Here is a 26,416-nt window from a genome sequence, read left to right as displayed (position 1 = left end):
GTTTGCATTTTAATGAAGGTATTTGACAAAAAAAAAACTTCTCAAAGACAGTAACACCCTAACAAAGCAATGGAATGTAACTACTGAAGGCTTTGGTTACTTCTTTTTCCCTTTTATAGTAAAATACACACAAACTTGACATTTTAACCATCAAAAAGGAAGTATAGCAATTACTTCTGATGACTTAAAATTAATAAAAATATCCCAAAATTTATTTGAATAAGTTAAACTTACCACGTGCTGGAAGTTGGTAAAAGATTTGGAGTATATGGCACAGCAGCAATTGTAAAGTTTTGCAAACCACTGCCACCCATGATATTGGCAAAGCCACCATGCGGGACCCTGGAACTAAGAGTTTGTATCATCAGCTGTGATCAGGAAAGAAAAGCTCAGTCTCACAGACACATTTTAAGCTCTAAGTTAGGATAAGAATATATTCAAAGACAGAAAGATATTTTTAAGTCTAAAACTCCCAACTCACTCTTGAGTGCTGCGCCCTGGTCCGTTAGCAAGCTTCTAAGGAGAAAGCTCTCTGTGACTCCATCAACTAAACTATACTTTTCACCGGCCACGGTGTGTTTACAACATGCTGGCTAGTTTGTGTCACCTGGACACAGCTCGGCTTCTGAAGGAAGAATCTTGAGAAACTGTTCCCATCACAGGGGCCTGCAGGCAAGCCCGTGGTGCACTTTCTTGATTGGTGATTAATGTGGGAGGCCCAGCCCACTGTGGGCAGTGTTACCCCTTGGCTGGAGGTACTGGGTGCTGTGTGAAGGCAGGCTGAGCCAGAGCGCTCCTCTGTGGCCTCCAGGTTCCTGCCCTGACTGCAACACGAAGTGTAATCACATAAGCGTTTCCCCTCGACTTACATAAGGTTGTGGTGATTTGTCACCGCAATAAAAACCTAAGACAACTGTGTGCCTCGCTATTAAACATGCCCTATTTCACGTTTGTGTCACTGGCATTTCTATCCTTGGGATTAGCAAAACTGCCTGACAGCGAAGCTGCTAAATGTTTGCTGAATAAGTACATTGTGGTTGCTTCAAGGGGGAACGTCCTCCATAAACTCATGTGTGTGAATACTTGGTCCCTGTATGGTTCCTGTTTTGGAGGGTTGTGGAACCTCTAGGACAGTGGTTCTCAATCTGTGGGTCACCACCCCTTTGGGGGTCAAACGACCCTTTCACAGGGGTCACCTAAGACCACTGGAAAACACAGATATTTACATCATGATTCTTAATAGTAGCAAAATTACAATCACAAATGCACGATAGCAAAACAAAAAAAAAAAAAAAAAAAAAGCCACCACCACCACACCAGCAGCAAAGGCCAGGAATATATCTACTTAAGTAAGTCTATGTATTTTCTGCTTTTACCTATAAAATTAACAAAGTAACCAGAAATAAAAAGTTAAATTGTCCTAATTATTCACTGAAGCAAAATTCTGACTATGACCTTAATAAGACAAGATGAGAATATGAGAGCTGTCACCAACCCTTCCACAAATGTTACTGTGATGTTTCAGTATCTGGATAAACCATCTAATTAATGTCCTTCACACAACTGAAAGGACAAGTTAAACAAACGAACAGGCTGAGGAAGCAGCTCCATGTAGGACTCTCGGCCTAGCACACAGGAGTCCTGAATTCAATCATTCATCCCTAAAAATGAATAAATAAGCATCAAAAGGTCCCCACTGCTAACATCTGAGGTGAAATGTGTCTTTCGGCTTTGCTACATGAAGCAGCCCTGAAGCCCTAGGGCTCACTCATTTAATTTTGTGCACTAGAAAACATCAAATTTCCACTCCTCCACCTGCAGTTGCGATCTGCACACTGGTCCCCGCCCCCACAGCTTCACCCTCCTCCCATGAGGTCTACGTGGGACACACAGACGACTGCCCAGGCCCCAATCCCCCAGCTGCTGAGACCCAAACAAACCCAGCAGCCTGAGCTCTGTTCCGCCCTACAGGAGCTCCATCTTCCTTCCAGCCTACACTTCCGCCCTCAATCCAGGGCAGCACACCCATCCACACCCCACAGCTCTGCCTGCCTCCTGGGAGGCCTGCTCCAACCTGGGACACCCACGAACTGTCAGGGCAGTCAACACCAGAGACAAAGAGATGGGGAAAGGCAAGCTCAAGACCACGATCAGCAGACCCCAGTGCAGGATGAGAACCCAGCGCTTGCACTAGAGCAAGCCCTGTGACCTGAGACTCACCTGAAGACGACAGAGGCCCTAAAGAGGACACGAATAACTCCCTTAAAGAAGTACAAGAAAACACAATCAAACTGGTAAAAGCCCTTACAGAGGAAATAAATAATCCCATAAAGAAATACAGAGTGGTCCGCAGAGATGGCCCAGCGGTTAAGAGCACTGTCTGCTCTTCCAGAGGTCCTGAGTTCAATTCCCAGCACCCACATGGTGGCTCACAACCATCTGTAATGAGATCTGGCGCCCTCTTCTGGTGTGTCTGAAGACAGCTACAGTGTACTTCTACATAATAATAAATACAGGAAAATACAAAACAAAGAGATAAAGGAAATGATTTAAACTGTCCAAGACCTAAAAATGGAAACAGAATAAAACACACACACACACACACACACACACACACACACACAAATGGAGGCAACCCTGGAGAAGGAAAGAGAGAACAGGAACTATAGACACAAGAAACACCAAAAGAACATAAGAGATGGAAGAGAGAATCTCAGGCACAGAAGATACCAGACAAGATAGACGTGTCAGTCAAAGAAAATGCCAAATGTAAAACTTCCTAACTCAAAACATCCAGGAAATCTGGGACACGATGAAAAGACCAAACCTAAGAATAATAGGAATAGATTTCCAGCTCAAAGAACCAGAAAATATCTTCAACAAAATATAGAAGAAAACTTCTTCTCTAACCTAAAGAGAAGGATGGCCGTAAATGTACAAAGCTTATGGAACAGCTGTAGGAATTCTAGGGAGAAGCAAGGAGGAGGAAGAGTGAGAGGAGGAAGATGGAGACAGAAGAGGAGGAGGATTCTGATCCAGGTGGTCTTGGTCAGTTTAATCTTGTCTAGGTGGGTGGTTTCTATCTGTGTTAATAGGCAGTGAATTTATTCTGTGGATGTGTTGTAAGTGAGAATTTAACATATGAATCTATTTGCTAAACTAAGTTTCTAGAGCTTTGATTTTACCAGGCTACAGGGGATGTGAACAACGTTCCCAGCAGGCAGAGAGACAACCTGTCTCAGTTCCGGAAGCCGTGCTCGGCTACAGAGTGCTTGGGGCTAGCGCGGCGTGGTGCCATAGACTGGCCCGTGAAACTCGACATGTGTGTCAGGCATGGCAACAACCCGCCAAGGGGACAGTGTGTGACAGTGGCTGGCACAGAGGCAGCTGGAGCAGATACTACCACTGCTGCAGAGCAGGAGTGATAAAAACTGCATGGCATTGCTAAACAGAGGCAGATTCACCAATGGAACTGAATCAAAGACCCACAAATAAACCCACACACCTTTGGACACTTGACTTTTGACAAAAAAACCAAAACCATACAGTGGGGAAAAGAAAGCATCTTCAGCAAATGTGCTGGTCTAACTGGCGCTGTGCATGTAGAAGGATGGAAATAGATCCACCTGCACAAAGCTCAGAGCCAAGTGGATCAGGACCTCAACGTAAGACCAGACGTACTGAATCTAATAGAAGAGAACGTGGGAAAGAGCCTTGCGCTTTGGTACAAATTCCTGAGCAGAACACCAATGGCTTAGGTTCTAAAATCTATTTATAAATTGGACCTCATGAAACTAAAAGCTTTTGTAAGGCAAAACACACTGCCAATAGGGCAAAATGGAGCCTACACATTCATTGGAAAAAGATCTTCACTAACCCTTCATCCAACAGAGAACTAATATCCAAAGTACGTAAAGAACTCAAGACGTTAGACTCAAAAAACCAAAAAAACAAAACAAAAAAAATTTTAAAATGGGGTTTGCCACAGCCAAACAGTGAATGGAGCTGGGGCTCTTATGGAAAAACAGGAGGAAGGATTTCACCCCAAGGGGAAAGGAACTCCACAGGAAGATCAGGGAGTTAATAAACATGGACCCTTAGGGCTCTCAGAGACTGAGCCACCAACCAAAGAACAAACACGGCCGTGTGTGCCACTTGACCTTCATGTGGGTCCGGAACAACTGGAGTGAGAGCTCTCCCAAAAGCTGCTGCCTGTCTGTGGGATATGTTCCTCTGGCTGGGCTGCCTTGTCTGGCCGCAGGAGGAGAGGCAGCACCTTGACTCACAGAGACTTGAAGTGCCAGGGTGGGGAGATATCCAAGATGGCCCCCACCTGCTCAGTAGAGAAGGGGAGGAGGGATTGTGGGAGGGGTAGTCAGGAGGGGGGAGTGAGTGGGATGTAATTAAATATTTAAAAAATGGGGTCTGAGCTAAACAGCAAATTCTCAACAAGTTAATCTTGAATAGCTGAGAAGCACTTAAAAAAACATTCAACATCCTTAGTCATCAGGGAAATACAAATAAAAATGACCCTGAGATTCTGTCTTACATCAATCAGAATGGTTAAGATAAAAAAATTCAAGGGAGAGCACATGCTGGCGAGGACGTGGAGAAAGAGGAGCACTCCTCCACTGCTGGTGGGACTGCAGATGTACAACCACTCTGGAAATCAGTCTGGCGGTTTCTCAGAAAACTGGAAATAGTGCTACCTACATCTCTTTGGGGCCTAAGATGATCCACCATAGCACAAGGACAATGCTCCACTGTGTTCATAGCAGCTTCATTCATAATAGCCAGAGGCTGGACACAACCCAGATGCCCTCAACCAAAGGATGGATACAGAAAATGGCATTCATTTACACAGTGGAATACTTACTATTCATCTTTGAAAAACAAGGACATCATGAATTTTCAGGTAAATGGATAGAACTAGAAAATGCCATCCTGAATGAGGTAACCCAGTCCCAAAAGGACATGCAGGGTATGTACTCACTGACAAGTGGATATTAACCATAAAGTATAGAATACCCAAGATATACCTCACAGACCCAAAGAAGTTAAACCAGAAGGCATAAGCAAGAATAACTGAATTTCATTTAGAAGGGGGAGTGAAATAATCATAGGAGGCAGAGGGAGGGAGGGAGCTGGACAGGAGGGGGAAGGAAAGGGGTGGGAGTTGGGATCAGGTATAGGCAGAGACAGGAGAGAGGGCTAGAGGACCAAAAGAATGAATGAAAATCTGCGGGTGCTCAATGTGGGGGGGAGGGTGGGAATCTCTAGGAGTCCCAGAGACCTGGGATGTGGCTGGCTCCCAGTGTGGGTGACCTTAGCTAAGACGCCTAATAGTGGTAACACGGAACCTCACAACCACCTCTGTAGTGTAGGCTGACGTCGACATGCAGGTGAGGCTGTCACAAGCTGGCCAAGGCCATGACTGGACAGAAAACATAAGGCAGGGGCAAAGCTTTTGTAAGGTGGGAAGAAGGGGAAGGAAAAGTGAGTCAAGATGGAGACGGAGAAGGACGACCCAGATCTGGGAGGCCTTGAATTGCCAGGGTAGTTATGCATAGTTCTTAAGGGATGGATCTCTGCAGGCAAATTTATCTCATCTAGGTGGGCGGTTTATATCCTTATCAATTGGTTGTGAGTTTATTGTGTGGATGTATTGTGGATTGAGAACCTAACATATAAATCTGATTGAAAAATTACAGTTTATTGAGTTATGATTTCCGGGTTGTTGGGAGTGTGAGCAGAGTCCCTGGCAGGGAGCTGTGAGAGGCCAGCCCAAGCTGGACTGCTAGAGCCCTGATTGTACAGGGTAGCTGCAACCAGAGAGATCAAGGCTGGCAGAGAGCCTGGGGAGAGAAACTAAGCAGAGATAAATTATGGTTAGCTCCATATGGCCCCATGGGTGCTGGATTGGACTCCAGGGACCATGGTGGAACAGCCACGGACCGCCTGGGTCAGAGACCTTGGGGGCTGCGGGGTTCTGCTGGTTATTATTTACTGCAACACTAGCCAGGCAGGCCTCCCAGTGGAGGGATAAGACACCAACTCACCCTCAAAACTTTCCACCCACAATTTGCCCCATTTAAAAGAAATGTAGGGACAAAGACGGATCAGAGTCTGAAGGAATAGCCAAACAAACCCAGTCCAACTGAGGCCTACTCCAAGGGCAAGCACAAATCCCTGACACCATAAATGATGTCTGCTATGCTTACAGACCGGAGCCTAGCATAGCAGTCCTTTGAGAAGCTCTACCCAGCAGAGACCCACAGCCAGGCACTGGATGGAGTGAGGAGAGTCTTATGGAAGAGATGGGGAACGACTGAAGGTTCTGAAGGGTATAGAACTCCACAGAAGACCAAGAGTCAACCAACCTGGACCCCCGGGAGCTCTCAGAAACTGAACCACCAACCAAGGAGCTCACACGGGCTGGAATGAGGCTCTGGCACATATGTGCAGCTCAGTCTCCATGGCTGCCTTGTCTGGCCCCAGTGGGGGAGCATGAGCCTAATCCCACAGGACTTGATGTGCCAGAGTGGGGGATACCCATGGGGGACCCTACCCTCTCATAGGAGAAGGGGAAGAGGGAAGAGGGAAGAGGAAGGGGATCTGGGAGGGGGCAGCACTTGGGATGTAAGTTAATTAATCAATAAAGAAAAAGGAAAATATCCAATTTCATTTTATTTATCCTACAGGGGTAATAACATATAAAAGCAAGATATTTAAGATAGTCTTTTATACCAAAGAAGCACTGCTGGGCATGGTGATGCCCACATTTACCCCCATTCTATAGGAGACCACCCCATAAATGGGTCTGGGAGTCTGAGGACAGCCTGGTCTACATGTGAGAATGTTTCTCAAGATCTCACCTTTTATATTAGTTTATCTTACACTCAAAACATATCTGACTTTATTTTCAATAAGGCTGTAGTAAATTATACTATGAAGTGAATTATATATTTCAGTACGATCAGAATTTTCTGTAAAGTCCAATAGGAAAAAATGCACACTTCTAATCTAAACTAAAAATACTACCCATACAGAAAGGACTGCGGGTCTCCTGAGCAAGGCAAGCTAGGAATGAGACGAACCTAAGAGTTACTCAGCCAGGCTGCTCAGCAAAGGCCTGACTGAGGGTCAGCCAGGTGCTCAGCAAAGGCCTGACTGAGGGTCAGCCAGGTGCTCAGCAAAGGCCTGACTGAGGGTAAGCCGGCTGCTCAGCAAAGGACTGACTGAGGGTAAGTGCTAGCAGGATCTTCAGAAGAATCAGCGAAAGCTCGACCGCGTGTCTGCTCTCCACTCCCCTGGCTTCTCTTTCACCTCAGATCAAATGGCATTCTCCACATTTACAGCAATTAAACTCCACAGTTAAGTATAATGGGCACTGAGCACTACTAAGCTTCAAACAAACAACGTAAGGAACAACTCTGCAGCTTTCAGTACTACAGAAACCGAGTGACTTTGTTCTCTCTAACCTAAGGATCGGTAACAACCAAATCACGAAGAAAACACAATTATGTATCCAGTGGTATTAAGGAGTAAATCGCTTGCAGAAATAATTCCAATTTATAACCTAAACCGCGTGGCTTAAAGGGGGGAATGTGGAAACTAAAAGACAAAAATGTAGATGGGATGGGGAGGTAGGTTAGTTGAGAGAGTGCTTGCTGCCTGAACATGAAGAGTAAAGCCCAGATTCCCAGCACCCTCATAAAAGCAGGGCACAGCAGTGTTCTGAACCCTAACACTGTGGCAGACCCCCTGACAGGAGATCCCGCGCTCACTGCCAATCAGGGACTCTGGACTCCCTGAGAAAGCCTGTGCAAAACCTAATGAAGAACAGCAGACGGCGGGCACCTCAGGGTGACCTCTGACCTCCAGAAAGTGTGCAGCCTACATAGATGTACACGAAACTCACAGGCAGACCTACACAGACACACAGACACACACACACACACACACACACAGATACACACTCATACACGCACACACACACACATACACACACTCACATACACACTCACTCTCAGACACACACGCACACACACATCTTTAAAATGTATTCTTGAGAATAAAAGATTTATATAAAGTACTGATTATTTGCTGACAGTAATTTAAGATTTTCAATTTATTATTTAAAACTCTATAAAGTCAAAAGAAGAATGAGAAACTAACAAAAATATATGTAGAATTAATGTCAATATATGAAAGAGAGTGCTTAACACTAATTATTTAAATGACTAGAATAATGGGCAAAATGTAAATTACACAAAAAAGGGCCCACAATAAGAAAGTTCAAATGAACAAGCACCGCACTGACTACTTTACAAGAGTCTGAGCTGGGCAGCTGGGGCGCACACCTTTAATCCTAGCATTCAGGAGGCAGAGATCGATCCCTAAGGTCGAGGCCAGCCTGACCTACAATCGAGTTCTTAAAAAACATCAAACAAGCAAACAGGAAGAGGAGAAGGAGAGACAGAGCAGAGCAGTTCAATCCCTGCATTAGATTCCTCCATTTTTACATCACTATATGCAAACAGGAAAACTTTACCAATAAGGGTTCAGATCTAAGAACAGGCAAGGCACTGACTAAATCCATATACGGACACCGCTAAATTCAAACAGTTATAAACAAGAACCATGATTCGAACGCTGAAATGTACACACAGAGAGTAACGCACTCTTCACTGATTACCTGAGGAGACTGAGACAGGACTGATTCGGCCGCTTATTTTGTCAGCTTGGCCTACTAATGTAAGTGATCTAGTCTTAGAGAGTACACTGCTGCTTATTTTAATTAATTACTCGAATCTCTGAACATTTCTTAGCACTCTTGCAAAAACAGTTTAACAAGGTTTCCTCTCTCATCTTCAGTCTATGCGCTGGTAACAGTCATGTCTTACTGATTCATGAGGACCTGATTAGAGAATGGCTTCACCTCGGTTCCTAATTTATACGGCTTAAAGGTGGAGCACGGAATGAACGTCAGTGTGGCCACCTCTGGGCGCTGGAGATCACGAATGGCACCTTCACTTTCCTTCATGTTCCTCATTGTCCAAAGCATCTAAAGTTGTTGTATAATACGTGTAAAGTAGTGTATGCCATACACACTAACACTTGTGCTGATCAGCATTTCATTGATCTGATGATACAAGGTTGGGTCATAGAGCGAGAGGGAGCTTCAATTGAGAAAATGCTTTCATCAGACTGGCCTGTGGGCGACAAGTCTGTGGACACTTTCTTCACTAGTGACTGCGAGGGGCCAGCACAGCCCACTGTGGGCTCAGGGTGGTCCTGGGTTGTACAGGAGAACAGGCTGAGCAAGCCATGTTGAGCAAACCAGTGAGCAGCACCCTCCATGGTCTCATGTGTATCTTGACGATGGATTCTAACCAGTAAGCCAAATAAATCTTTTCATCCCCAACGTGCTTGTTGTCCGTGTCTTATCACAGCAACAAAAGCAAACTAATACAACACTCGTAATATTTTTAAATACATAAAAAAATAAAGAGAAATACATTAAATTGTATATAACAGCTACTGGGGATGGAATAGTAGAATAATATTCTGTTTCCTGACTTTTGAAAAAAAATTGTATTTATATGAAAATAACTGAACTACATTTTCATAAACAGAAAGAAGTAAATGAAATTATATTATAAAAATTTTTAGATATATTCCATAAATATAAAGGGCTCACTTAAGTCAACTAGTTTATTACCATCTATTATATTTGATGTCATATAATTGGAATTCTTAAATACATAAAAATATGTCATACAAATACAAGCTATGAATTTTCAGATTTTAAAAACCAATAAGAACTGGAGAAAAATGCTATGTGCACACAATGTGCACATGAGTGTGTGTGTGCGTGTGTGTGTGTGGTGTGTGTGTGTGTGTGTGGTGTGTGTGTGTGTGTGTGCGCTCGTGTGTGTGTGCGTGTGTGTGTGTGTGTGCGTGTGTGTGTGTGTGTGCGTGTGTGTGTGAGTGTGTGTGTGTGCGTGTGTGTGTGAGTGTGTGTGTGTGTGTGTGCGCTCGTGTGTGTGTGAGTGTGTGTGTGTGTGTGTGTGTGTGTGTGTGTGTGTGTGTTTGTGGGGTGGTTTTATGTCACCTTGGCACAAGCTAAAGTCATCTGAGAGCAGGGAACTTCAATTAAGAAAATACCTCCCTAAGGTTGGGCTGTAGACCCACCTGTAGGGTATTTTCTTAGTCAGTGACTGATGTGAGGGCCCAGTGCATTGTGGGTGGTGCCATCCTTGTGCTGGCAGTCCTGGGTGCTGTAGGAAAGCAGGCTGAGCAAGCCATGGAGATCAAGCCAGTGAGCAGCACCCTCCATGGCCTCTGCATCAGCTCCTGCCTCCAGGTTCCTGCCCTGTGTGAGTTCCTGCCCTGACTTCATTCGATGATGGACTGCAATGTGGAAGTGTAAGCCTAAATAAACCCTTTCCTCCCACACTTGCTTTTTGGTCATTATAAACAGAAACCCAAACTAAGACTATGTGAGAGACAAAGATCATGCGTGTGTGCGTGCGTGCCTCCTACCATACAAACTGAATAGCTTTACTGTTAAACCAAATAAAAAAAGATAAAAGATATTAAAAATACAGGTTTCTGAAATATATTGAAGATTTAGCACTACTTAAATATTTTGTCTTCAACATCTAAACAACCACTTGTTTAATACCTAAAACATGGACAGAGTAAGGTCTTCACTTTGGTTGGCTTTCCCTGCCTGTGAGCATGGTCTTGGTCATCAGAAGTGAAATACAGTAAACTTCCAATGCTCTCACAAAGCGCCTCTTACCTGCCAGTCACGAACTGTAAGAGAAGGACCCGCTCTTCTTGAGTCATGTCCTCCACAACCTCCCAGAACCACTGCCAAGAAGAACAACAATTCAGCTCACATTTCACAGCAAACTGTAGACGTATAAGAACCGGAGACCATGCAATATTCATAAAGCACATTTCATTCTCTGAAACTCATTTATCAAAGATGATTTCACAAAAGGCTTTCATATGCAATATCCCCAAAGAAGAATTTATGCAAAATCTTTACTTTGTTAATAGATGTAGACTTCTATCCAATAGAGCTGAAAAGCTTACAAAATTAAATAGCAAACTTAACTTCATTCTAAGCTCCAGAGAGATTTTACCTGAATAACTGGATCTTCCCTTTCATAGCCACTTGTGTATTCTGTATTTTTGATCCAATCATTCACGTCAATTTCCGGCATGCCAGAGAGCAGTAGCTCCTTTGGGGAAGAGGAAAAATATTTCATTAATCTTCCTTGGGGAACAAAAGCCATTACATTGAAATAGTAAATTCGCCTTAATTAGAAACTAATCCCATATAAACCTGGTTTATGTCTGTGACAGTTTCTACATGTCATCAATAATGAGCACTGCATAAGGAAGAGCCCGCCACGTTGGTGACATTTCAAATGTGACATGAGGAGATGGAGCCACTGTTACACAATCTAAGGCATGAAAAGGACGCTACCGATTATACCGATATAAGTACAGACCACGAGGGTTCCTAGTACACAGCTCCATAAGGATTTCCTCCCGTTCGGCTATTTTTATTCTAGTATCATTATTAATGTGTTAAATCGCACCAGGTCATATTCTCAACATGAAAATGACATACAAGTCTAAATATTATGCAAACGGGAGCTCATTAAGAAAAAATCATTTTTTCCTTATTTGTAAAAAAGGATTCAGTCTCATATGAATTCTATATTGGAGTAATTCAGATCATTTGAAGTCAATCTTCTCCAAGGTGGTGGTGATGGTGGTGGTAGTAGTAATAGTAGTAGTAGTAGTAGTAGTAGTAGTAGTAGTAGTAATAGTAGTAGTAGTAGTAGTAGTAGTAGTAGTAGTAGTAGTAGTAGTAATAATAAAAAAACAACAACAATCCAACAAGACCGGTTTCTGGTGGCTCCGTCTGCAGTTGAGGCGTGGATCCCAGGGACCCCGTATACAATCAGGCGAGCACACAGCCACAGAGCAACACCGTCAGTCACTCTAAATACATGACTGGCTTTTGTCCAAGATCACCAAACACACAATTCTATACCACAGAGCCAAAGGTCAAGGACGGAGAAAGAAAGTGTGTCTGCGTCTCTGAATCGGCCCACGTCTCACGGACGGACACCCTACAGTGGAGTGAGGGAATGAACGTTTCTTTTAACAGGGACGAGAACATCCTCAAAGCCATGCCTTACAGCCAGTTACTAATATGTACCTAACCAGGGAGCACTGCTCTAGCAAAAGCAACGCTCGGCAACGTTAGAGAACTCTGAGGAGTTTGAAATCTGTTCAGTAGGTCAGCGTGAATCTCACTGTCCATATTTTCATATGAAATTGGGTTTTCCTCACATACTTCAGTCAAATGATAAAGTCCAACTCACCATCCACAGAGGCAGATGTGAGAATCCGATGGTTTATTTAGCCAGGCATCCCAAATGTGCAAAGACAGTGTCATCTTTCTCATTAGTTTTGCTCTGTTCTTGGATTAGCTCTTATTTCTAAATGTCATTTACATTAACATAATTAACCGAGCTCACCTCCCTTCTAATTTCATTTCAAATACGGCAAATATCCGTCGGTGTACTAACCTACACATAGGCAAAGGCTCTTTAGAAGGAGATTGTCCCAAGATCATATAACGAGAACTGTTGGTGTGCACGGCCCAGCCCTGAGGCTGGCCGTCACCTGACTCTGAGTTAGCCTGACACCCTCGGCATCCTCTCTGCAGACTGGCTTCTTCCTTACCAACTCTAGATAAGATATGGGCCCGAGAAGCACAGGTAGGGCCACAGGTAGGGAGGCTTCCCTGCTCTCTTCAGGTTTCTGCTGCTGTTTTGTAATGAGCAGTCCACAGGGCCTCTCCTTCTCTCACACAGGACCCTTCACTACAACTCTTCTACCTAGGAACTTAGCCACACTGCTTTATTCTCTGCAAACGCGGCTAACAGTCCCTTTCTTAGGGCTTCCTTACTTGAACTACCCGAGAAAACCGCTCCCTTGTAGGACCCTCACACAGATCTGCCCAAGAGCACCTGGAGGAATTTCCCATGTTTCTCACAATTCACAAGCTTAATCCTCTTCTCAGACTAAAGATAAGCTTTTAATATTAAAGTACTGATAAGCTTTTAATATTATCATTTCATAATTAATAATTATGGGATAATAATATTGCAACTGCACTCTCAAAAATTTTAACTACTTTATGACTATCACAGGTGTTATAATTTAAGGAAAAGGGAAAAAGTGTTTTTTTTTTTTCATTTGAAGCAGTCTCACTGTGTGGACTAGAACTCGCAAAGTAAGATTGCCTCTGTCTCCACGCAAACATGAAGGGCGGCACGTACCAGCAAAGCTGGTTGTGGGAGCTGTTTTTGTCTTTCCTACTTAATTAACACTGGTTATGACTTTATTGTCAGAACATAACCCAGAAGGGAGCTGTGTAAGGCGACTTCTGAATGCTTGTGAGAAAAACTCAAGAAACCAAGACACGAGTCACGTGACCTCCGTTTCTAAAATTGTTTGCATGGAATGTGTTTTCATGCTCCTCCCAGGTACAGTGGGACGGAGTGAGTTTACTTCAGATTACTCCTTACAGCTGGCTACTGTGACTGGTTTACATGCCTCTGTGGAAAGACATTTTGTCACATGAGGCTTGTCTGCCATGTGTGACTTGGCCTTCTGGTGTACCTTTTATTCATGTCTTAACCCTTAGAGTATATAGTCTGATGCTCTCAATAACCAAGAACCTTTACACGAAACATTAGTCCACCTCGCTTACAGGCTCCACTCTCCCAGGCCCCACCATCACTAGAGCAGTGGCATTTAATGAGTTTTTTAAATTCCTTTAATAACGAAAAAGTTAAGGTGACAAATAACAAAAAGGAAATTCTAAATAAAAGTACATATAGCAAAAATATTAAATTCCAATAATTCATTTGACATGGGGGAGGGGAATAAGACAGGGTCTGACTGTGCAGCCTTAACTGGCCTTGAACTCACAGAGATGTGCCTGCCTCTGCTTCCTAAGAGCTGAGATTAAAGGGCATGCACCACCATGCGTAGACAATAACTTACCCTTAATACAATAGAAGAACTAAAATTTTTAAGATACAACAAAGTATCAGGCACAGTGCCCATACCTGTGACCCCAGCTCTTGGGAGGCGACAGAAGGATGACTTGGGAGTTCAAAGTCATCCTCAGCTACACAGCAAGACCGAGGTCAAGGTGGGCTGTACGAAACTCTCCCTCTAAACACAATGCACACACAATCTAAGCATTGGACAAGTGTCACAGAATCAGACGCCCAGAATCCATGACTTGGTGTTCTGGTGTCGGCATCACAGAAGCAGCACACAGGAGGATAACCACCCATCACTCGGCACAGGCCTTCTCAGTGTCACTATTCACACATGTCTGCCTTAGGGTAACCTTTGCCACTTCCTGGGCTCTCCATCCACAGTAGTCGATGACAGGTCCTGGAGCTTGTATATGCTTTCTCCTCACTAAAACTCTAGAGTCAAACCTGAATCCTTAAGTGTGTACACAGAGCTGCAAAGCTCTCTTTCTTGGTGTAGCATGTCCCTGTTCTATAAGTAACTCCATGTACATAGAACATACACACATGCTTTCATGAAGTAACTCCATGTACAACTGGTTTAAATAGCCTTGAACCTTGAACCATAAAGACCCTGTTGATGTTTAAGATTGTAAGACAAGAGGGAAGAGACATAACATACAGGGAAGAGAAACAACATACAGGGAAAATACAAACATACAGGGAAAAGACACAACAACATACAGGGAAGAGACACAACAACATACAGGGAAGAGACATAACAATATACAGGGAAGAGACACAACATACAGGGAAGAGACACAACAACATACAGGGAAGAGACACAACATACAGGGAAGAGACATAACAACATACAGGGAAGAGACACAACAACATACTGGGAAGAGACACAACAACATACAGGGAAGAGACACAACAACATACAGGGAAGAGACACAACATACAGGGAAGAGACACAACAACATACAGGGAAGAGACACAACATACAGGGAAGAGACATAACAACATACAGGGAAGAGACACAACAACATACTGGGAAGAGACACAACAACATACAGGGAAGAGACACAACAACATACAGGGAAGAGACACAACAACATACAGGGAAGAGACACAACAACATACAGGGAAGAGACACAACAACATACAGGGAAGAGACACAACAACATACAGGGAAGAGACACAACAACATACAGGGAAGAGACATAACAACATACAGGGAAGAGACACAACAACATACAGGGAAGAGACACAACATACAGGGAAGAGACACAACAACATACAGGGAAGAGACATAACAATATACAGGGAAGAGACACAACATACAGGGAAGAGACATAACAACATACAGGGAAGAGACACAACAACATACAGGGAAGAGACATAACAACACGCCATCCAGTGAATTACAATTTGTGCAACGACATGTACAATAATCACAAAAAAGTTTTTTCATTTATATTCATTTTCAAAATAAATAAACATGCCAAATCCAACACGGCAGGCAACATTCAGGCGTACTTGGCCAAAATCTCAAGAAAACAAGCTGGTGAAAGGCATGGTACAGAAAAGCAGGGGACATTCAAAACAGCTGGGGAAAAAAGCCACGCTCAGGGCAGCAGCCAATAGTAGAAAAGGAAGTAAAACTCTCCCCTGGGGTTGGCCGGCTAGAACTGACAACCAACAGAACAGAGCCATCAGAATTACAGGGCATCCTAGATCAAGTGGACTACAGAACATCTGCCCAAACACTGACTCTTACAGCTCTCAGAGTCCACATAGCTGCCTCTAAGATAGATCATACATTAGGACACAAAGCAAGTCTCAACAAACACACACACACACACGCATACGCACGCATGCACATGCATGCAATACACACACACACACATGCATGCATACATACACACATACACACATACATGCACGCATGCACATGCATGCACACACACACACACACACACACACGTAATTAAATTAGAAGCTTTCCTAGTGTGTGAATACCTGTAAATCACCAAGCAACATCTTGTCCATTATTTCTGTTATTGGAATTTATTTTGTTCATTGACATTGACACAAAGACGAATATTCTATCTTGAATGTCACAAAGATAATTTAATTGAAGTATAATTCATCAAAATTCGCTTCCAATAATGTCTACAAACAATTCTTAACCAATTCTGGTTTTGTTTTGTTTTGTTTCTGAGACAGAGTTTCTCTGTGTATCCTTTGCTGTCATGAGGCTCTCTCTCTATAAACCAGGCTGGCCTCAAACTCATGGAGATCCACCTGCCTCTGCCTCTCAAGTAACTATTCGAGTTTTTAAAAGCTAATGATGACATAAAACTAAAAAAAAAACACAAAAACAAAAACAAAAACAAAGAAACAAAAAAAAAACCCAAACAAACAGAAAAAAAAACAACTATGCCAAATGAAAACAATCTTATAGCTAAAATAAGACCAAAGGGATGGGAAAAAAAACCTTCAAAACTTAACATTCAATAAAACTGAGTCACAATGAACCTCAAAATTATATTAATTAGAAAATATTATTTCTATACTAAGATGTATCTTTCCATTATCTAGACTTTTCCCAATTATTATGTTTTAAACAAGAAAGCATACACACAGACTGTGCGCCTGCACACTTGGTCCCCGACCTTTAAGAAGCAGTGTACAGCTGAGAAAGCAGAACTGAGGCAAGTGTCAGTAGTAGGTGAGGCCCTACTCTCGGCCCCATCCGTCACTAACTTCCTGGTCGGCCAAGATGTGAGCATGCATCCTTAATCTTCCCAGACCACAGCGAGAAGCAGCCCCTCCTCCGAGCCTTCCCCACCACAATGGACTAACCACTGTGCCTGCAAACCACGACCCGACTATATGTATCCTTCCTCCCTTACCCTCCCATTGATCAGGTACTTGTCATAGAAATAGGAAAAGTAAAATTCTGTGTCTTATCAAGGTTTTAGACAAATCAGAAAGTTTGAAAATAATTTATTAATGATAAGAAAAGGGAAACAGACAAAAATAGACATTAACGTAACCGTATAAATTGTTAGGTCACAGCAAAAGGCAGGCTAATTGAAGGGTGAAACAAAACACTCACAAGCACGGAAACAAGAGATTGACAGAAGTAACAGACATCAGATACACATGCATGCGCACACACACTGAAACAACGAGGAAAGCCCTCCTTCGTTCCTCAGGCACAGGTGTCCTTTACTGCCACGGAACCAAGTTACAATCTCAGAAACAAGGGACAGCACACTGCCTCTGGAAAGTCAGGACTCCAACATCTCCCACGTGAAAGCCAATAAAAACTTTACTTCATTTTTCTCCATCCTACCTGGGCATTTCACTAAGGGAACTGTTAATACAGTTATTCGGTTTAAGAGAAGTAAAACCACATATCTGCTTATAAATTCCTATGCATAATTCTAAACAATAATGCGTCCAGTACTCCAGAATTACTACCGCTTTTATTTTTACGGTTCTTGAGGTGAAGGCCAGGGCCTTCTTTCTATGTGCTCAATGCAAGGCAAGCGTCCACCACTGAGCAGCACCCTCAGCTCGCAGAGCATTTCTGGATTAGGACAGATGGGGCTGTGCTCTAGTGTAAGGAGAGAGAGCATGTTCTCCTTACCAATTCATACTCGTCGAACAGCTGTATGAGGGAAGGAGGGATGAACATATGGAAACCCTGTAAAAACGCATTGATCTGAGGCTGAATGGCTCTTGTCATCCGGAGTTCAGTAACCAGCTGGACGTACTCCGCCTACAAAAAAGAACGTTTTGTGACGGTTACGCTTTAACTCTGACAGTTAAGCAGAATGGACGCATCTGTAGCTCAGGTAAGGTTTACAACTACCCTGGCCCAACACTCACACCTCGGCACAGCAGTGACCACACTCACCAAGCCATCAAGCCCTGTCTTAGCAAGTATCCCCACAACTCCCTCATGACACCCTGCGGACCACGTCCAGGCATGCAGCTGGGCTACAGTCTCTCCACTCCAGCACGGGGCTGCACTACTGCACTGCAGTCCCTCTTCCCATCCGCACCTCTGAGCTGCTGTCTGCACAGCCAGTCAGGGCACTTGTATCAGGGCACTGTATCATATGTGTATCATATGTTAAAGCCATACCATCCTTCTCCTGCCTGACTTCCTGCAAGGTGAAAATAAAACCCAAATACACTTCCAGTCCTTAAAGCCCTAAGTAACCTGGCTCAGCCTCTTGTCCCCTTCATTTTAATTTCCTTGGCCTTATGACCACTCTCCAAACACAAGCCTGCTTAGGCCTCAAAGTCTTTGAACCCAAAGTATTTCTGACCAAATACCTCATTAGAGAGTACTATCTCTGAAGGCAAGGCTTTCTTCCTCTAGCAGCCTATATTCCCAGATGCAAAGAAAAAAAAAAAAAAGAAAGAAACAAAAAAGAAGAACTGCTACCCGATATTTAATAAATGTTATAAAACAAATGCAAAAATCCACCAAAATACTCTGAATGTGGTTAATTTTATTACAGCCAAGAGTTAAAACCACTTAAACTGGCACATGCCTTTAATCCAGGTACTTGGAGGCACAGGCAGGTAGAAATCTGAGTTCGAGGCCAGCCTGGTCTACACAGAGGTTTCCAGGGCTACACAGTGAAGCCCTGTCCTAAAAGCCAAAATCAAAACAAAAGAAAAAAAAGCTTATTTTTAAATGTTTTCTATATTTTCTCTTTCTTCTGAAATAGGTCTCACTAAATAGCCTAGGGTCTTCTTAAGTCTACACTCCTCCTGCTCCAATTTCCTAAACATTAGAATTATAATGCATCCTCATTTAAACCACATTTTCCTCACAGGAAACAGAATCATTAAAATTCAGCAGGTTATAAAAAATGTGTTTGGTACAAAATTATCACATATGTACACAAATTCTATCAGATGTTAGGTCATTTATGTGTTTTAAAAAATGCTTCTAAGTCAGGTTTTATCCATTTAAAATTATGATGCAACTACCACATACACTTTTCACCAACCAGAAACGATTAGTCCACACACAGAATAAAGAAAGCCTGCAACAACAGTGCTTAGGTCTCTGTCAACTGGACACAAGACGGTCACCTGGGAGGGGGGGAACCTGATGGGAAAACATCACCATCAGACTGGCCCTTAGGAAGTCTGTGAGGCTAGAGTGGCACCGCCTCTGGGACCACCGTCCTACAAGCAGACCGAGCTGCCACTGAGCAGTATTCCTCTGTGGGCTGCATCAGCTCCTGCCTCAAGCTCCTATCTGATTCTCCTCAATGATGGCCTGGGAGGAAAATGAAATAAACCTTTTCCTCTCCAAGTTTCTTTTAGTTTTTATCTCAGTAACAGGAGACGAACCAGGACACCTGCTTTTGTTTCCTTCTATTTTCCGGCACTAATCTGATACTTTCTTTAAGGCCCTGAGCCAGTATCTCATAACTCTGAGGCTACAGAAGTGTCAGAGTAGACTGACTCTCCATGGTCCTCCGAAACCACATCTGGTAAGCTCATAACCCGGCACGAAGAAACCAGCCACTTCTGTTGGCAATCCACCACCACCCCTGACTCCTACTTGCCCACTACTCAATGTATTACACAGGAATACAGGAACTAATCAGTTATTACCAATTATATTCAGGCCTTTATTTAAGAGAGAGGAATGTGTCCCAAACAATCAAACAGTAAAAAATCTCCAGGATCTGACCTAGGAGAGTGCACACACACACACACACACACACACACACACACACACACACACCCCTACCTAGCACCTGACATGGAGAGTATGCACACACACACACACACACACACACACACACACACACACCTACCTAGCACCTGCCCTAGGAGAGTGCACGCACACGCGCGCGCACATACACACACACACACACACACACACCTACCTACCTAGCACCTGCCAGTGACAACAGCAGAACTGTCAATTCATACTATCATCCAATCATCGTTTAGTTCACGTCTACTCTCACCAAACTCTCATCAAACTGTTCGCCGAATACATTAGCATGCTCCTGCCCCACTCACTATTTATACCATTAACATGCTTCGGGTACAGGGGACCCTGTGGAAGAGGAGCAGAGTGTAAGTGCCAGAGGACATGGGGACACCAAGAGAACAAGTTCCTCTCAATCAACTGAGCAGAGCCCCTGTGAACTCAGACTGAAGCAGCACTGGACCTGCAGGGTGTGTGCCGGGTTCTCTGCGTGCACAGCACAGCTTTCAGTGTGGTCTCATGGGACTCCTGAGTGTGTGGACCAGTGGGTCTCTGACTCTTGTGCCCACTCTGGGGCTCTCTTCCTTTTGTGGGATTGCCACGTCTGAATTCAATGTGATGGCGTTCATTTCATATTTTATTTTGGTATGTTTTGTTGTTACCTCTTAGATTCCTGTTATTTTCTAATGAGAAACAGAAAGGGAGGGGAAGGGGGAAGGAAATGGGAGGAGTCGAGGGAGGGAAACTGTAACTGGAATATACTGTATGAAAAAGAGTCTATTTTTAATAAGGGGAATATGCTAAAGGTGCTATATAAGATCCAACTTTCCCTAAGCAAGAATTGCTTTCTTGTTAAGGTTTGATTATCTAATCTTAGAAGTATAATCTGATAACTATTGTTTGAGACCACATCAAATTACCAAGCACTCACAGCACAGAAGCAGTGGTTCAGTGGGTAACGGCTTGTTCATGTCTCCTCTCTTATGAGGGAGAACATGAATATGAGGGAGGACCTGTTCCCACTGGGACCAGCTCCTGTTTCCACGCACACACACCACTCACATATGCATGTACATACACAATACCCATACATACATGTACACAGGAAGGGTCACTGGGGCCAGCTCCTGTTCAGTAAGAGATGCTGTCTCAGTGGACTAATGTTCCCGTGCACACACACCCCTCACATATGCATGTACATACATAATACCTATTCATACGTGTACACAATAAAAATCTTAACAAGAGAAATGAAAATATTCTGCACTACTCAACTGAGCTCTGCCTACTTTCGCTGGACTCCACATACATCAGAGTAGCACTGTCCCTACCTACATTCGGTTTTTAAATGGGTTCTTGTAATTATACTACTCTCCCTCACATTTTCTTCTATCCCTTCTTAGATGACTTTCCACATTAATTTCAGTGGCCAGACCATTATTACCAGTTGTCAATTTGTAAACATCAGCTCCTTCATATGCCAATGTTCACACTGCCAAAAGAATGCTGGTATCAATTATTTTTCAGTAGAATAATAAAATTCTACCACTACAAACTCTGAACTGCTGTGACAGAATCTGCATTGATAGAAAAACTCCAAACGGTTCTAAAGGTTTCCTTATCGCTTTATAAGGAGTGCATCTCCCAGCAGAATGAATAACAAAATCAACATTTCTTGACAACTATGACTTCAAACACCCACTACTACTGCACACTAAATTCCAGCAGGAGTTCATGAGCCTCTAATCTTTGCCTTGGAATGCGCGTATCAATTTTAAGGAAAATGACTATTTTAAGAAGTGTTGTATCTTAGAGATTTTACGTATTAGCCAGGTGTGATCACACACCTGTTAGCATCACACACCTGTAATGCTAACTGACACAGAAAAGAGCTAAGGCGGGACTATCACGGTGAGGTGAAAACTAGCCTGTAATATGTCAGGAGACCTGATTTGAATGAGAATTGTCCTCATAGGCACATAGATCTTAATATTTGGTCTGCAGTGGCTAAAACTATTTAGGAAGATCTAGGAAGTACAGCCTTGTTGACTGGAGTATGTGACCAGGGATAGAGAATTAGGTGTGGTCTTGTTGGATCAAGTATGACACCAGGTATAGATGGGCCTTGAAGTTTCAAAAGCCCAAGCTGTTCCCAGTACAGACACAGACACAGACACACAGACACACAGACACACACACACACACACACACACACACACACACCAACTGCACTCTAGTGCCTCCTCTGTTACCACTGGAGGTGGAAGGCACTCCATGAACTGCCTACAGTGGCCACACCCCCTTCATGTCCACACCAGTGCTGTGCTCGCACAGAGTCTCACCAGCTCTGGGGAGAACCTTCCTGAATGTCCCATCAACCCAGCCAGCAGCACATACATGATAAAAGCTACGGTGGGGATAGGTCAGAAGCACTGGGGCCTTTCTGTGGGGTAGAGGTACATCTCACTCTATTGCATTTTACAGTTCTGATGTGGGTAGGGAACGATCAATAGTCCTAGCTGCTTGGCTATATAGGCTGTGTCCACCCCACCCCACCCCAAAAAACCCAAAACCAAAATACGTTGAATTTGCTCAGACACAAAACGACGCAACTCTATGCACTGTGCCCTCCCTTGGGACACTGCGGAGCTCCCACGGGTCTCCAAGCAGTGTTAACGCTGAAGCTCTGGGGCTGGGTGGCCTCCTGGGGCTGGGAGAGCCACCACCTGTACCACCGAAAGGTGAAGGGGATCTGCAGTCGCCTGGCCCTGTGCTCGGATCCGTGGGGTCCACACCCCGGTGGTCAGCCAGGGCTTTGACATTCGCACTACCTCACGGCCAGCTGCCTTGAATGGTGGGCACAAACACTACTGCAACAGCTGCGTCTCTGTCAGCGCTGACCAAAGTCACCCAATCACCGACATGTCCCAGAGTTGGCTGAGTGCAGCCACCTGGGTCACCGCGTCACACCGTGCTCACTCTTCATTCCATAGGCTCCCATGTTCTTTGTATGTAAGTCCACAGGAGAGGGTAAAGCCTCAGCTCCCAATTCTGTTCCCTATAACCGAACCTGATATTACTGTGTAAGTAAAACACATAAAAACTTAGAGTTTTCAATTCATAATTATGTGAAGTGAATAATGTGTTTTTAGACTACTATCTCCCCTCGAAAATTTTTTTGAATTGTTTTTCACTTAACAAAAATGCTAATAACAATTCTCTATCATAGGAGAGAATACTGATGCTGGTGAGTTTTAAAATGTGACCATGACTGACAAATAAAGAGCTCGATGCGAGGAATTGGATACTTCCCCTCAAGCTACGGTCAAATATGCCCCTAAGACCTGTTTACAATACAGGCAATTGCAACTGCTCTTGGCTTTACCTAAGCCCCTACTGCTGAAAATGCTCTACACACTAACCACAGGACACAGAGAAATCAGGTTCACGCTGATTCCTTCTTGCTGGTTGGCTTTTACAAAACCAGAAGGTACTAAGTAGGTGTTCCTGGGACAAGAGTCATTAACAGTCTTTCTCAGCTGTGAACTACAAATGACCAACAAGACAAGATGAGCTCACAGGTGCAGTACTAGGACAGAGGTCATGGAGGCAACCAACCACTTTCTGCTTGCAATTAAGGTCGACTTCACAGAAGGAAAGATATGTCTGGTAATGTAAATCTGGCAAAGAACCCATCAAAGTTCTACATCACTCTCTACCTTAGACTGGTGCAACTCCTACATCTCATCAGAGAAATGTCAGTGGCTGGCGGTTAACACAGAACTTCCTAACTGGTGAAGTCTCAGCCTAAGTGGAGTGCTCAGCCATAAATGGGACAAGTGTACCACAGCCCTCCCTAAGGCGTGGGACCACAGGAGACATAGGGAGGGTATAATCGAATCAAACCCATTTCTTCGGGACATGACAGGACCACTGTACTCGTGAATTCACAGAAGTTGTATCTGCCTGCCGAAGACCTGCCCAAGACCAAGCCAATCAATGTCCGAGTACGGATGGGAAGGGTTCATGAGCCACCACCCTCGCTGAGGAGCTTCTGTAACTTGGTGGCTTCTGGGGGCTGCGGGTGAGGGGGGAGCAATGAGTTTTCTTTCCTTAAGGATATGGCTCCTGGTGGGTGGACCAGTGCACTAGATGGCCACACACACTGAAGTAAAGGAGAAACTGGACGGCAAGATTGATCTTAGTGAACGATTAAAAAACAAAGGGGGGGGGCGGAAAACTGATGAAGGGAGGGGAGGTGGGAGGAGCTCTGGGAGGAGTAGAGTGGTAAAATATGATCAATATGCCACATGACATTCTCAAAGAATAAAGATACTTTTTAAAAACGTGACATCCTTGAGTCTTTTACAAGGAGTACACATTTTAATAAATCTACAGTCTGCAAATTTTTAATATGTATAGCAATATAAAATATTAAATGCCACTGATCTTTAAGTCAACTTTAAAACAAATACCGCATATAGATGACATATAATAAAAACAAGTTATATATGTGTGTATTATATACATACGAAATCAAGAGGTAGTATTTACGGGAACATAAAAGCACACACAGTTTAAACACTCTCTAACCTGGTGCAGAGAAGACGGCTCAGTGAGTAAAGTGTTTGCTACATACGCCTCAGGTCCCAGGAACCCATGTGAAAGCCAAGAACAAGAACAGAGGTGTGCATCTGTAACCCCAGCCTTGGAGATGACAGACATGGGTGACTCCGGGGAATCACTGGCCACACAGTGAAGTCAAAATGGTGAGTTTCGCGTTCCTTGAGAGATAGTCTCTCATGTATACAATAAGGAGAGCAAGCAAAACCATCGAGCCAACTACCTGGAGACTCGGGAAGGATAAGAGTGGCTGTCCTCTCAGCCATCCCTAGCTCTCTGGAGATCATCCCTGTGCCGCTGCAGGCCTGTGGCAGGAGTCTGCAAACGTGAGTGAGTGAACGCACATCTAGAGCTTTGCCTCCGCTTCACACATTACCCGGCCACTCATTTCCTCACTTAGAAGGTATTCTAGGAAGCACACTAGAGAGGTATGTCACACAGTAACTGCAGTACGTAACCTGCTTCTCAGACCACACCCACTTCTGTGGAGAACATTTACATCCACCTGCACCTACACAAGTGTCCCCAGAGGATAAGTCTCTAAGACAACTGTCACACTGAAGTATACAGTTACACTAAGTGTTAATAAACACTGTTAAACTGCCCCTCCCATAAAGGTAAAGAAACAACTGAGAACAACAACCCATTGTCAACACCCGGCTTCCATGTGCATCAGCACTGGAGACACACCTGTTCACACATGCAGACACCACTTACATACAAACATACATACAGACAGACACACACACATACACACGTACGCACGTACATACATACAAACATACATACGTACATACATACATACATATGCATGTACATACATACAAATAGATTCTTTAATATCTAACTTTAAAATATACAGTACTGATTGCTGGACATGTCATCATTTAGTTTACATTTCCAATTAACTTTTTCAAAATGCAAATGCTTAACTTGTACAGTCAGCTAAATAATAGTCTAAATTACGCTAACGACCAACACATCCCAGCACTAGGCTAAAATGAGTCTTTCTAACTCATCTTAAATGTTAGTTTGCTTGACTTAAGTACGTTCATCTACTAGCAAATGACAAAGTAAGTTTTTCTAGCAAATGCTGGAATAATTTAGAGAAGCTGGCATCGGGGCCATTATGAAGAATGACTGAGGCAAAACTCTGGATACTTACTTTGTTATTTTGTGTCACAAGAATACTTCCACCCCCAGGCTTTAACGGTACCTCTTCCATAGCTCCAAACACATCAGTCTCAACAGAGAAAGTCAGTTCTAGACCCAGGTCACTAATGTCATTGTCTAAAATCCACTGCAGATTTTTGGCATATTCTGGATCGATAGACGCTACATCTTGGTAATTCACAGGAATACCTAAAAAGAAAATAGCAGAGACAGCAGTCACAATATAGGCACTTGACTTCCCTCTACCTATTTAACGGTGAAATGCTGCCCTCTACAGATACTCTGGAAAAAACCCACAAAACATAATCAAACTTGCAGCCTGCTTTAAACGGATGCTAATTTCTAAACTGAGAAGTCCATTAACTTAAGCTGCTGTTCTGTCTTCATCCTTACGATGCTGTCTTTCTTGGCAGCAGCCATTTAGGAAGCTGTTATAGTTTCCGAACTGCCGGCTACTGTAGGTACAAGCATACAAGGCAATGCTGTGTATAAACACATACACACTAAAAGGGAAGCAGAAAAAACCTAAACGTGATTTTAAAAAAGGTGGAGCATCTGTCTGTCCCTCCAGCCCCCAGATACCTTAAAAAAGAAGGTGGAGCATCTGTCTGTCCCTCCAGCCCCCAGATACCTTAAAAAAGAAGGTGGAGCATCTGTCTGTCCCTCCAGCCCCAGAGACCTTAGGAACACAGATGGTGTCTAATCAGAGCAGTAATTATTTCAACAAAAATGGCAAAATCGGCACTACTTAACCAATCTGTTC

The 26,416-nt window shown here is 43.7% G+C and overlaps 1 protein-coding gene across 16 annotated transcripts in view; it reads right to left on the bottom strand.

Moving 5' to 3' along the window:
- Hace1 (HECT domain and ankyrin repeat containing, E3 ubiquitin protein ligase 1) overlaps positions 1 to 26,416 on the bottom strand; it is a 115,457-nt gene that overhangs the window by 1,883 nt on the left and 87,158 nt on the right. For 13 of the 16 annotated variants that reach the window (XM_006256595.5, XM_039098892.2, XM_039098894.2 and 10 more), the window contains 5 exons: positions 25,646 to 25,842; positions 17,755 to 17,886; positions 11,160 to 11,258; positions 10,811 to 10,881; positions 235 to 348 (listed from right to left, as the gene is read on the bottom strand). In XM_006256595.5, the coding sequence (XP_006256657.1) occupies positions 235 to 348; positions 10,811 to 10,881; positions 11,160 to 11,258; positions 17,755 to 17,886; positions 25,646 to 25,842 (613 nt within the window). The remainder of the gene's footprint in view (positions 1 to 234; positions 349 to 10,810; positions 10,882 to 11,159; positions 11,259 to 17,754; positions 17,887 to 25,645; positions 25,843 to 26,416) is intronic. The other 3 variants (XM_039098889.2, XM_063279320.1, XM_006256597.5) reach the window with 2 other exon arrangements.

The sequence above is a fragment of the Rattus norvegicus genome, chromosome 20 (assembly GCF_036323735.1).
Source record: "Rattus norvegicus strain BN/NHsdMcwi chromosome 20, GRCr8, whole genome shotgun sequence".
Lineage (NCBI taxonomy): Eukaryota > Metazoa > Chordata > Mammalia > Rodentia > Muridae > Rattus > Rattus norvegicus.
The sequence above is the reverse complement of the archived record's forward strand: the minus strand, read 5'-3'. Positions and strand labels throughout refer to the sequence as shown.